Source organism: Macrobrachium nipponense, chromosome 35 (genome assembly GCF_015104395.2).
Source record: "Macrobrachium nipponense isolate FS-2020 chromosome 35, ASM1510439v2, whole genome shotgun sequence".
NCBI lineage: Eukaryota > Metazoa > Arthropoda > Malacostraca > Decapoda > Palaemonidae > Macrobrachium > Macrobrachium nipponense.
Window position 1 is genome coordinate 12,069,875 of NC_061096.1, and position 12,310 is coordinate 12,082,184.

At 36.2% G+C, this 12,310-nt stretch overlaps 2 protein-coding genes across 2 annotated transcripts in view; one reads left to right on the forward strand and one right to left on the reverse strand.

The window, feature by feature from the left end:
• LOC135208424 (serine-rich adhesin for platelets-like) overlaps positions 1 to 12,310 on the reverse strand; it is a 92,703-nt gene that overhangs the window by 50,036 nt on the left and 30,357 nt on the right. The window contains exon 2 of the mRNA XM_064240574.1: positions 10,808 to 10,855. Within this exon, the coding sequence (XP_064096644.1) occupies positions 10,808 to 10,829 (22 nt within the window). The 5' untranslated portion in view covers positions 10,830 to 10,855. The remainder of the gene's footprint in view (positions 1 to 10,807; positions 10,856 to 12,310) is intronic.
• LOC135208425 (vacuolar protein sorting-associated protein 53 homolog) overlaps positions 1 to 12,310 on the forward strand; it is a 308,005-nt gene that overhangs the window by 17,923 nt on the left and 277,772 nt on the right. The window lies entirely within an intron of this gene.

Below are 12,310 nucleotides of genomic sequence, written 5' to 3' on the forward strand. Positions count from 1 at the left end.
CGGCCTTCCGAGCTGACCGTTATCTGAAGCTGGGGAAACCAAATACCGCGAAAGTCATTTGCGGAAATCCTAAAAATATGGCGAACGCGTAATTTCGATGACTGACAGAGGTCATTCAATTTGAAGTGCCGTATACCAATATGTACAATAAGACGCAACTGAGAGCCCAATCGTTGCAGGATCTATAAATGACTTAAACTCTAACACAGTGTTTATACTCCACATTTTATGATGGTTCCGAGACGTTTAATTTTCGAAAATGATAAAATCTTGATAAGAAACTAATGTTTGAAATACTTTGTATAACTTTTGTTTTTTGTAGAAAGATGATGTTACATTTATTAGCAATCATCATTAATGCCAACTCATTCTTATGCACATTTCTGAAACATGCATTCATCGGAACTAATAGCAATACAAAGGTAAAATATTTTTGAATACCATGCTGGAGATTTATGTGCGTATGTATTATGTATATATATATATATATATATATATATATATATATATATATATATATACTATATATATATATATATATATATATATATATATATATATATATAAGTTATGAATTAAGTACAATAAACAAAAGTTGGAGAGAGAGAGAGAGAGAGAGAGAGAATCTAAAGTTAAATGTACCAAGATCACGTAATAATGACATCAGAAAACCTGAGTGATTAATCACTAATGACGCGACAGTGGTGATTGGTATGAGTATCGCACACATAAACACACGATATATATATATATATATATATATATATATATATATATATATAAATATATATATATATACTCTTATATATATATATATATATATATATCATATATATATATATATATATATATATATATATATATATATATATATATATATATATATATATATATATATATATATCGTGTGTTTATGTGTGCGATACTCATACCAATCACCACTGTCGCGTCATTAGTGATTAATCAACTCAGGTTTTCTGATGTCATTATTACGTGATCTTGGTACATTTAACTTTAGATTCTCTCTCTCTCTCTCTCTCTCCAACTTTTGTTTATTGTACTTAATTCATAACTTAGGGCAGGGAAGCAAAGATTACCTATGAAAATATTAAGACCAGAATCTAAGAGTAAATTTCCATAGAATATTAGGAAACAAAGTCTCAAATATGCGTATCAAAAGAACATAATACTATTCGAATGGTTAGGCTTCTTTGCCTTATTGGCATGACGGGTACCGAGGGTATTGTATGACTGTCACTTCATACCCAGCACCTCTCGGGCTCTTTGTAAAAAGAAAGACCTACCGAAACGCCATCTGCCAACTGCTGTTACTGAAATTTAGTACCTTTTGCTACTTATGAAAACAACAGATGCCCCAAGTGTACGAAATTTGAACAAAAGATCTTTTCAACTAACAAAATATTCACTGCTGTACAATTTTCATATAGTTTAACTTTCATGAGCGAATATGGTGTCAAGAAGCTGGCGTCATCTTAGATCTTGTAGCAATACTTACATTTTCAAACACCATTAACCGTTTTGTTCTTATGGTCTTATTGTAATAATATTCTTTCACTTTATTCCGTTAACTTTCTAAACGATTGTTTAGAAAAGAATAGGAATGGCGGCGAACTGTTAACCTTCTTTTGTTTCTCACAAATTTGGATAAACAATTGTATTTGATAAATGAGTTGGAAATACAGCACATGATTAGTCGCAATACTCTGATTACCAATGTACTTGTTGAGTCATAAGCCTACGACTGCGTGAGGTATTTATATTGACATATTGAACTTGAGTGAACGCAGAACAAGTCAAAGCAATAACCAGTTTTATGTAAATGTGTAAAGGGCGAGAAACAGCACTGATATACTTATTGGAATGTGTTTCTGCCTCTTCTGCATCCAACACCTGAGCCTGGCATAAGAGAAGGTTTTTTCAACGTGCCATCTGGTCATCTGAATCTGTCTTTCGGGCCACATAGTACCCTGCTGTCGCTTTTACCAAACTCCTGTGGTCTAATGCAAGTTCTGAAAATGTGATTTGAATCCAGGTAAAAAAAGTCACAGAAAAAAAAGTCGCGGGAAAAATAAGTCACGTTAATCTTTCCTGGATAGTGACCCCAAAGGGTTTTAACCCGGTATGTATGCACCTTTGCGGCGTGTTTAGCACAAGCCCGTTGGGGATGACCGCAAAAACATAAAACAAAAGACCAAGCGCCTCAGTGGCGTGGTTGGTTTGGTGTTTGCTCCTCACCTCGGTGGTCGCGGGTTCGATTCTCGGCCATTCCATTGAGGAGTGAGAGATGTGTATTTCTGGTGATAGAAGTTCACTCTCGACGTGGTTCGAAGTCTCGTAAAGCCGTTGGTCCCGTTGCTGAATAACCACTGGCTCCATGCAACGTAAAAACACCATACAAACAACAATAAACAAAAGACCAAATATCATAATGATAAAGACCCCCAAGAAATATTATGAAATTTCTCGGTGACTTTATTACCGGTCACCATAAATAAATATGACTTTTTATCCCGTGACTTTATTATTGGCCGCCTGTGATTTGTGTTCCCACAAAGGATAAATAATCTGACATGCCAAAAGCGTCAACAATTTTCAACACTCTCTCATCGAAACACTGACCAAACCAGTGTTGGTCAACTTCATTTATTAATCATTAGCGGCGTAAAGTAGTTACCCTTCCGAGCACTAACCGTCATTAGACCAGTTGGCATCTGACAATGAGGTTTAGAAGATCTCGCTGTAAATGCCTGTCCCGAAATAGGATATTTGTGGTTCAGTTGTTTCCTTATTAAATTCGTCCATCGCTGATTAACGGGAAGGGGTGGGAGTGTCTGGGGGAAGGGGGATTGAACAATTCCTGAGCATACAGCAGAAGAGATCATCATTTTAATTAGTAAACCAACAAGCCAAATATCTCTGGGGGATGTGCACTAATAATCAACGGTGCTTGTGAGAGCTATAAATCTTTAAGGTCCACCTATCACGTTCAAAGCCAGTAAAATGCATCATTAACTAAAGTACTAAAAGTCTGCAGCCATCTGTAATCACTAGCATGTGGAGATATATTCAGCAATGAATTGATAGATGTACGAGTGGTCTGGTTCAAGCTGCGATGAGCCAAACTGAGGCCCGATCACTCGAAGTGAAGACGTGAAAACGTAAATAAATAGCGTGGATGAATATCCAGATCCATAACTGTATTGAGAGACTTGAAACCATACAGGTCAAAATGGAATATGTACGAACAGCATCTTTATTCTAATGCAGAAAATGTAACAGATGAGAAGTTTGAGGAGAGAGGTCGGTCCTAGAATTGGTGTTGCTAAGAAGCTACCAGAATTTAATGTCAAGAGGTGAAATGCACCAAGAGATTGGCGAGCCAACTCTTTTCTGCGGCAGTATGCGGTGAATTTTGAATGTGGATGAAAGAAAGAATTGAACCAGTTTACATAAAATGTATGCATAGTATATGGATCATGGGGATATAAATATATAAGTGGTAAAACGATTAATTTATGTGAGAAGATATATCATCAGAGATGAGAGGGCGAAAAGTGTACAAGTCGGAGTTGTTGGAAAGAGCAAGGAGAACAAGACCCATCAAGTACTGGAGAGGTAATGTTGAATATTTAATGGCACATAAAGGCCTTTGTCTAGAAAACAAGGGAGTGTGTGAGACTAATGTCGCAGTGTCTGCAGATAAATCCCACACCACACGCTGCTCATCACTCATCAGACATCTTTGTAGGTGTGCAAAGCAGCTGGTGTTGTGCATGTTTTCTGCAAAGGTTGAGCACCAGAGGTTCAAGGATGAAATGTGGTAACCGATTGTCTTGTTTTTTCTATGTAGTTACCACTTATCATGCCTCAAAAATAGTCTATATTAATGTATTACAATGTGCTCAAGTGGCAATTGAAGAGTCATTAAGTAAGTGTAATTTTCTATGTAGTTACCACTTATTATGCTCCTAAAATAGCTTATATTAATGTACAATGTGCTCAAGTGGCAATTGAAGAGTAAGTAAGCAAGTGTAAAATGGATTTAGACGGTTGAAAGGTTTCAGAAAAGGATATTAAAGAAAATAAATACTTGAGATGGCTAACATGAACTGTAACAGATCAGTGTCTGCGTTACTTTCAACCAGGCTCACAGGGAAAAGAAAAATTGCCAGAGCTTTTACAACATATTAGGTCAGCACTAAACGGCGTAAAAATCGCAATTGTGTAATACCTTCTCTAAAAGAGAATGATAGATGACATTTCTCCTGTTTTTAAGCGCTTCCCCTTTCACTATGATTAAGCTCATGGCCGACGGACGTCTGATTAAATTCCGGAATTTTATTTGAGGCCTTGTGTCTTGTCGCGATGTGTTTGTTGATTTTACAAGGTTTAGGAAAATGTCGTATTCTCAACAGCATTCACTTTTAGGGCACATACACAAAAATTCGGAGAGGCCGAGAGAGAGAGAGAGAGAGATATTAGAAAGTTTTGGATCGTATGTTTTTTTTACTATGACATGAATTTTAAAAAATCTATTATATTTCTGTATTGATATGATTTACTTCAGAGGAAGAAATGCGTAACCGTCTTCTTCTTCTTATTATTATTATTAGTATTTTTATTATTATCATTATCATTATTATTAATTATTTTTTTTTTTTTTTTTTTTTTTTTTTTTTTTTTTTTTTTTTTGCTCTATCACAGTCCTCCAATTCGACTGGGTGGTATTTATAGTGTGGGGTTCCGGGTTGCATCCTGCCTCCTTAGGAGTCCATCACTTTTCTTACTATGTGTGCCGTTTCTAGGATCACACTCTTCTGCATGAGTCCTGGAGCTACTTCAGCCTCTAGTTTTTCTAGATTCCTTTTATTATTATTATTATTATTATTATTATTATTATTATTATTATTATTATTATTATTATTAGTGGTAGTAGTGGCAAAACTAGCTGTTAATCAGCTAGATAAAACACAAGATTAGTTAAGGCAAAACTTCATTCATATCACTCGCACCTATATGACCAATTAGCTTAGTGAATTTTTACTTATTTTTTAAGAACATATTAAAGTAAAGAGTAATATCACCATAATCAGTAGTGTTATACGTAACGAAGAAGGACAAAACCAGGACTCCAACTAAGCCAAAAAATGGACAAACTTTTGTTAAAGTGACTATCGCTTAGAGCGTGACAGCAAACATGACGCTTACACGAGCGGTTAAAAATCCGGCAACTGCGTCACTTGAGAAATCTCAACCAGGTGGCGAAAAGCGGGAAACGGTCAACAGCAATGTCTTGTTCTCAAGAGCGTGAACGAGCAGCGTAGAGTAATAGGCAAATATTGGTCACTGGCCGTTGAAGTCTCAAGTAGCGGCACCGCGCCAAAACTCATTTTTCCGTTTGGAATAAAGAGAAAGTATGACAATGCTCTGGCTGGAACAATTAAGGATTGAATAGTGAGACTGCGTAAAGCCACTGATACTAAAGCTAGCATAATTTTAAAAGTTGTGGTCAACGTAAAATCTGTCGAATATTTAGAATGGAATTTTATGAGGTTAGAGTCAGCTTAGAAAAAGGACTCTCATAAACGTGCAATTTGCAAGAGAATGGCTAAATGTCTTTAATTCCTGTCTAGATCTCTATGCTGGTAAGAAACCCCTATAACTTATCTAAAACCTATAGGCTGATTGATGCTTGACTTCATTCTAAGTGTCAATTTTTTTTATTATGTGTAAACAGCCGTTGTTCATGCTGTTCAGAGAGAGAATGATCGATATCAACATAATACTATAGATACTATACCATATCGTGGTAGAATTAACGAGATAAGCCTATAGACTGTGTTGGACAGGATCTAAGCTTCCGAGAAAAACCAGACGCAAAAATAGGAAAACCCTGACCAATCGCAGTGAAAGTATCACAGTCCAAAATTCAGTTGAATGGCACACAATGTATGATCAAATGACTGTGCAAAATACTTAAACTCTTACATTAACTTTAGTATCTACAGATTGTCAAATCCTGGTTCCAGTGGAGTGAAGCGAAGGGCTCAAGGATTATTGTCATCATCGTCATGAGAAGTATACATTCCTACGGAATAACTTCCTCCAAATAAAACCTATTCAGTTTTCTCCATTTCGAAGAATGTGCTTTTGTAGCTTTGCATTTAATGGATGGAACCAGATCAGAGATAAGACTGCAAATTGGGAGATATTGTGGCAAAATTGTCTGGGATGGGAAGAAAACTATTTATAAAAATTTTCTTAAATTTTACCACTGTCGAACAAATACGCTTTCATCATCCACTGACGTAAACAATAACAAAGAACTGCAGCTAAATCCGGAAACATTATCCTTTTAAACTAAATTTCCATTTAAAATTGTTTAAATCCCAAGAAAATCAATGTAGACAACAATTATTTTTAGATCCAATTAAAAATTTAAACAAATTCTGTTAAATTCAACCAAGATACAACAAATCGGAGCATTATGTATACAAAAATTCGCTCTTTGATTCCACGTCAGTAACACGATCTTGGTATCATTAGTTCTTACTATTTAATCAGTCAAGAATCAGATAGTAATGAAATCTAGAAAAATATTCCCCTGCCACTCTTTTTTTATTTTCCTATACTTGAAGGAGATTTCAGAATACGTTGTAATTGTATATATATCTATAGTAATTTAGGAACTGATCACGCTCGTCTCAAAAAGACATAAGATTTCCTCAAAGATAACAAAATATAAAATTATTGGAATGTTAAATAAAAAATTAAACAATGTATTTTCTCACATTGTTTGAAACTGAAAAAACGCTTCAGTATTACGCTTTCTAAAGGTCTACCAACACAGTCGGAAATTTGAAAATGAATTTTCCCAGGTTTTACCTAAATCTGAGGAGACTATTTCGGAAGGAACGGTAAGGGATAAAGGAACAAAAAAGGCTCAAACTTTTCTAGCAAACAAAGAATTCTCTTGAATGAAATATTCCCAGTCTATCCAAATCTAAATGAAAATGGGTTTTCTAAAAAAAATAATAATAATAAACTATAAAAATTACTGAGCACAACTGAACACTGAATGTACTAATATTTGAAGAACTTTGAACAATAAGCTTCTCAGATCTGTTGAATTTTCATAGAAATTTGCAAAAAAAATCGGCGAATCATAAAACTTTCCCGGTTGTTATCAAGATAATTCGAGGTGAGCATCAAAATTCTAAATGTCTATTAACTTCAATTACGGTTTCAAATATTCTTTAAATTCGGGTAGATTTAAATAAGGACCAACTTTACAATATATACGATTCTACCAAAACGGAGAAGACCCCGAATTTGTCTGGAATGCGACCAAAATCCAACAGATCAAAACATTTCCTCATTTCTGGACTTTGAGTTCTCATTTTTCTGGAATCTCATGAAATCTAAAAAGTCTGACATTTTCAAGCGTTCAAGATGTCATAGCGACTAAGATTTTCTCAGATTTCAAATATAAAAGCGTATTATTTCCTTTCGTATTTTACTGAATATCAACAAGGCGTGATCCGCCCTCCAGCTTACTCGGGACGCATAAGTTGTAAATATTATATTCCTAACTTAACGCGAAGTGGTCTTCGTAATTAGTACTCATAATCAGTGCTACCCATACCAACAACAAGGATCTTATAAATATACAGGACACAAATTAAGCATGCTCGTACATTCTCGGTTATAAGAAGAAACAGAAAATAATTGGTTTATCCAGTACATCTAATAAACTAAAACGTGCTAAAATCTACTACCAAATAGCCCGCTTTTCACCAATAAAAATGAAAATCCATATATTATATTTTATCAAAAATAATTTTTCTGTACTGTTTAACATGCACATTATTTTATTTTTTACAGTTTCATTCTGATAAGTAAATCATAAATATCCTATCCTAAACTTCCTGAATCTTTCACTCAACGCGAAACACCCTTTTCATGCCATTTGGGCTATCCTCGCCCCGACAAAAACACCGACAAGGTAGTTTGTCAGCTTACTCCCCGAGAAAGCGAAAATGCATATATTTCCTGAAATTCCGCCATCATGTCATGAAATTTGAAGCATGAACCTTCTTCGAACTAATATGTAGTAAAACTTTCCTCAAGTCTTGAAGCGTAGTTTCTAGACTGAGAGAATAGAAAAAGGAACTTGACTTCAAAATGAGAACAGCTAAAAGAGAAACCGGTGGAGATTATAAATAAAGCCGGTTCCTTCCTAGATCCTAACAAAGGTGGTGAGACATCGAGAAAATATCATCATAAAACAGAGCTAAGATCTTCATTATTGTAATATATCATCAGACATCAATGAAAACTAGTCGTTAAAAATCTTCCGATCAGCGAAGTAGTCGGACAGGTGACCGCTAATGAATGTCAGATGCAAAAAATTCATATGTGTAAAATGATGTAAAAAAAATAGGTTTATGCATAAGCTGTCACTGTAGAACATCAGAGTATATTCGTAACGCGTCGGTGTCTCGGTTAAGAAGCACATGCAGATACAGTGTACGTTTATCACCAGCCATAAAGGGAGTAAGAATAAATGCCAAAGTATTTCTAAATAACTAAGGATTAACTGTTAGAGGACTGAAATCTCTAAATAGGAAAATGTTTCTTTATTTATCCTTTGTCATTTTACTGACACTGATATTTATATCTTGCATCAAGGCACAAGGGAATTTTGTCAGTTCTAAAAGGAAATTGATGCTCAATCTGCAATGACGCAATGGGTGAGGCAAGACGAGAAAGCCACTGAAATAAAACTAAAAGTGACTGATGGAAGGAATGACTCGATGAGAATTTAGGTTCATTCATAGCATGAAACGAAGTCGGTGATCGTTACTTGAGGGACGTTGAAATCACACATTTATTTTCTTAGAGAAGTTTCCCCCAGGTGTCGTTCCGCTATTTATGTAGATTATGGACACCAGACTGGAGACTTCTCGCAAGGATCTTGCTCTGTTCTTCGAATAAAGTTTATTACTTTCCTTTCTGTTGACAGAAGGCGATGGAAAAGGTTTAAATAAATACATGAGTTGAAACAAATGTCACGTTTACAGTGCATTCTTATAAGCATTTCCGTTCATAGGTCTAGTGATCTTATTACCCCTGGTAATCTGATTGAATGAAATGAAAAAGAAAAATGCGTGAAAAAAAATGACGAAGATAAATCATTATTATAAGACCACTCGTATTTACGGTAGTCAGCCAACCACCAATTGAATGATTTCGAAAACCTTTCTTTCTCGCTTTCTTTCACCCCACAAAATTCAGTTTCTCCCGCCTATCTTCCTCGCCCATCTTGTTTTCTTTTTTTACCAAATCTCGTAACCGTTAGCAACGCACCGGTGTTCCGCGCACACTCTCTCCGTCAGAATCTCAGCCATCCGCGCCCTGCGGGACGGCAAACTCTTTAATGAGCTGGCAGCCAAGCATGACCCTGGACTTTCTCCTTTAAGTGACGGCGGAGTTTGCTTTCATAACGAGAGATAGATTGAACCGCGAGACGTTGACGCCTGCTGCCTATGGGTCACATGGCGCCTCCAGGAAACTGGACTTGGCAGCGTTGAAAGAAGCGAAAATAAATGATATCGAATCCGATAAAATGGCACTGCAAATGCAGCTTCTCTCGGACCAAATTTTATTTGATATATATTGCAATATGAGATTTTTTTTTCATGTGTGAGAGAGATAGGGTTAGCTTGTCAGCTGAGTCTATGGTGCATCTGATGCGAGAATTTCCATTAACTGAGTTTTCAGAGAGATTTTGTAATAATACCGTCCCGAAAAGCGCCATTTCGAAAACTAAGAATCCCCGACTAATAACTTCCAAGAAGAGAAGACCGAACGATGCAGCCCATTGACGCCCAAGATAAAATGTCTGTAGGAGCGATCGCCACGAAAGCTGAAACATACAAAGCCGGAGGTGACGTTCCTCAGAAAAGAAGTTCCTTGAAAAGGACGTCCATCATGACGGGGGAAGGAGCTCTGGGTGAAGTCGAAAGTTCTCCCTCCGGTGGGGTCCGTCCGTGGGAAAGTCGAATACTTATCATCTGAATTAAGTGATGACTTCTGTTTATGCAACAATTGCAGGGATGTGCATGTCAGTATCACTCTTTATAACATCCGAACACGGGGAGAGAGAGAGACCTTTCCCGTGCAAAAGATTCATACATGGAAATTTATGCAAAGGGAATTGTGATGTGCACAGTCTGTGTCTAGTAAAATACGAATGTATATTCTTAAGATACGCATACATGAATATACTCTTTTATTCGTAAAAGATACACGTGTAAACCTACATACGCGATATAACTATTTATGCGATTATAGATACTGTGCCATGCTGAACTGGCCATATAGGAGTAGCACATTCCAAAGAATTTCTAAATGATTAAACGTCAGTTATGAAAATGGAGCGCATAAAAAGAAGACTAAAGAATGAAGTCGACATGAAGAGTTATGAGGAGAAACTGAAGTAGAGAGTTGGCCGAGGAGTCTTGGGATTTGTCCTTTGGGCATAGTAGTGATCCTGAATCTCTCTTCACACAACGGTTTCAGATAAACTCTCTCTCTCTCTCTCTCTCTCTCTCTCTCTCTCTCTCCTCTTCTCTCTCAATCCTCTCGCTCATCTCCTCTCTCTCTCTCTCCTCAGCTTTGGTTAAATAGTCCTGACAAAAAAAAAATCTAGCAAATAAATAATTGTTGAAAACAACAATTCAGATTCTATATTACTGTTCTCTACAAACTGCATTTCACTCACCTATAAAAAGTGATAACTTCATCTTCTGATGCTGTGCTTCTTCTGAACCTGGAAAAAAAAGAAAGTGATCATTAACATAAAAGAAAGTCTGAAAACTAAATCATTGCGTATTTTAGCTCATCCAAACCAGTGGTGGTTTTCTTTGTTAGCTTGGTTTGTTTTGTTTTATCTAAGAATGAAGTCGTCTTAATTTCTTTATAAATTTTTAGTAACTGTGAGGTCGCATAATTGTCCTTTGGTATTTAAATCCTCAAAATTACAAAACCATAGGACACATTAGTGAATTTTCAAATCTATTTTTCCTTTTCTGGTTTTATCTATTTTTTTTTTCTTTTTTTTTTTAATGCGGAAGGTTCCTTGATTTTCAAAGTATTTTCCTTGAAGCGCGGAAGAGGTACGAGTCCAATGAAGTCTGTGAGGCAATGAAGCGATATAAATAACCTATAACGTTTCTAAGGTTTTGATGCGGTATTTCCTAATGCGCCGGAAGGTGATGGAGGGCGAGTTCTTTAACGGCCACCTTGTTATCCCTTACCTGAAAAGAGAGAGTCTCCAGTCCCTAAGAATTCATCATACTTTCGTACACAAAAGGCACGAGAATCTGCAAAGACAGTTTTCTCTTTCAGCTTCATTTCATCACATCATCTCTCGTCATGTTTATCAATACCATCATTACAACTGTCATTCGTGTTTGTGTAAGAACCGTCTGAATGTGTCCAACAACTTTCTCCAAACAAATTCAAGTGGAAAAAAAAGTGCCAAGTCCGTCTGTCCTCATTGTGCCCATTGTCCAGATCTTTTCATCTTTTGTCGTTTTTATCAGCAGCTTCATTAATACCGTCAGTCATGCTCTTAAATGAAGTTTTGAATGTGTCCAGGAACTTTCTACAAACGATTTCACGTGAGTCATCTTCTGCTCTTGCCCAAGGAATAGAAATTGTTCGCTCTTATCGCCCGAGTCCATCGATATCTTCTGCCAGGTAATAAAACGCTGGGGTGCGCTTCACTACGTTCTACTGTTTGTTGTCTTAACCCACCCGGGACCTTGACTCTGAAATTGGTCTGATGGCATGTGGGAAAGAGTTACGAATCAATCTATAAATGCTGAAGACGTTTTCTGCTATTTACAAAGTGTTTTTGAACGAAAATGTATCTAGCATAATTCATATTGTCCGAAAGTACATAGTAGACCTTAGATTTCAGATTCGTTTTGTAATTTTTAAAGTATTCGCTTTGAAGTTTTCCATGTCCCTTCATAGAAGCAAGAGAAATTTGTGCGCTTATAGAAAATAAGTTCAGCAACAGTATAAGGGAAAAGTGGAGTCATTGCCCTTCGGAGAAAAGTTGTCATATCTAGACAAGGGCAATAGTGGCAGTTTCACAAATTCACATTTCTAAAATGATCGAATGCCATAAAAGAAAAGTGTGAAAACGATAATTACCGCATGCCTCTTCTTTACGGGTAAAAAAAAAAAAAAAAATGCAAAACTTCCATAGCATTAG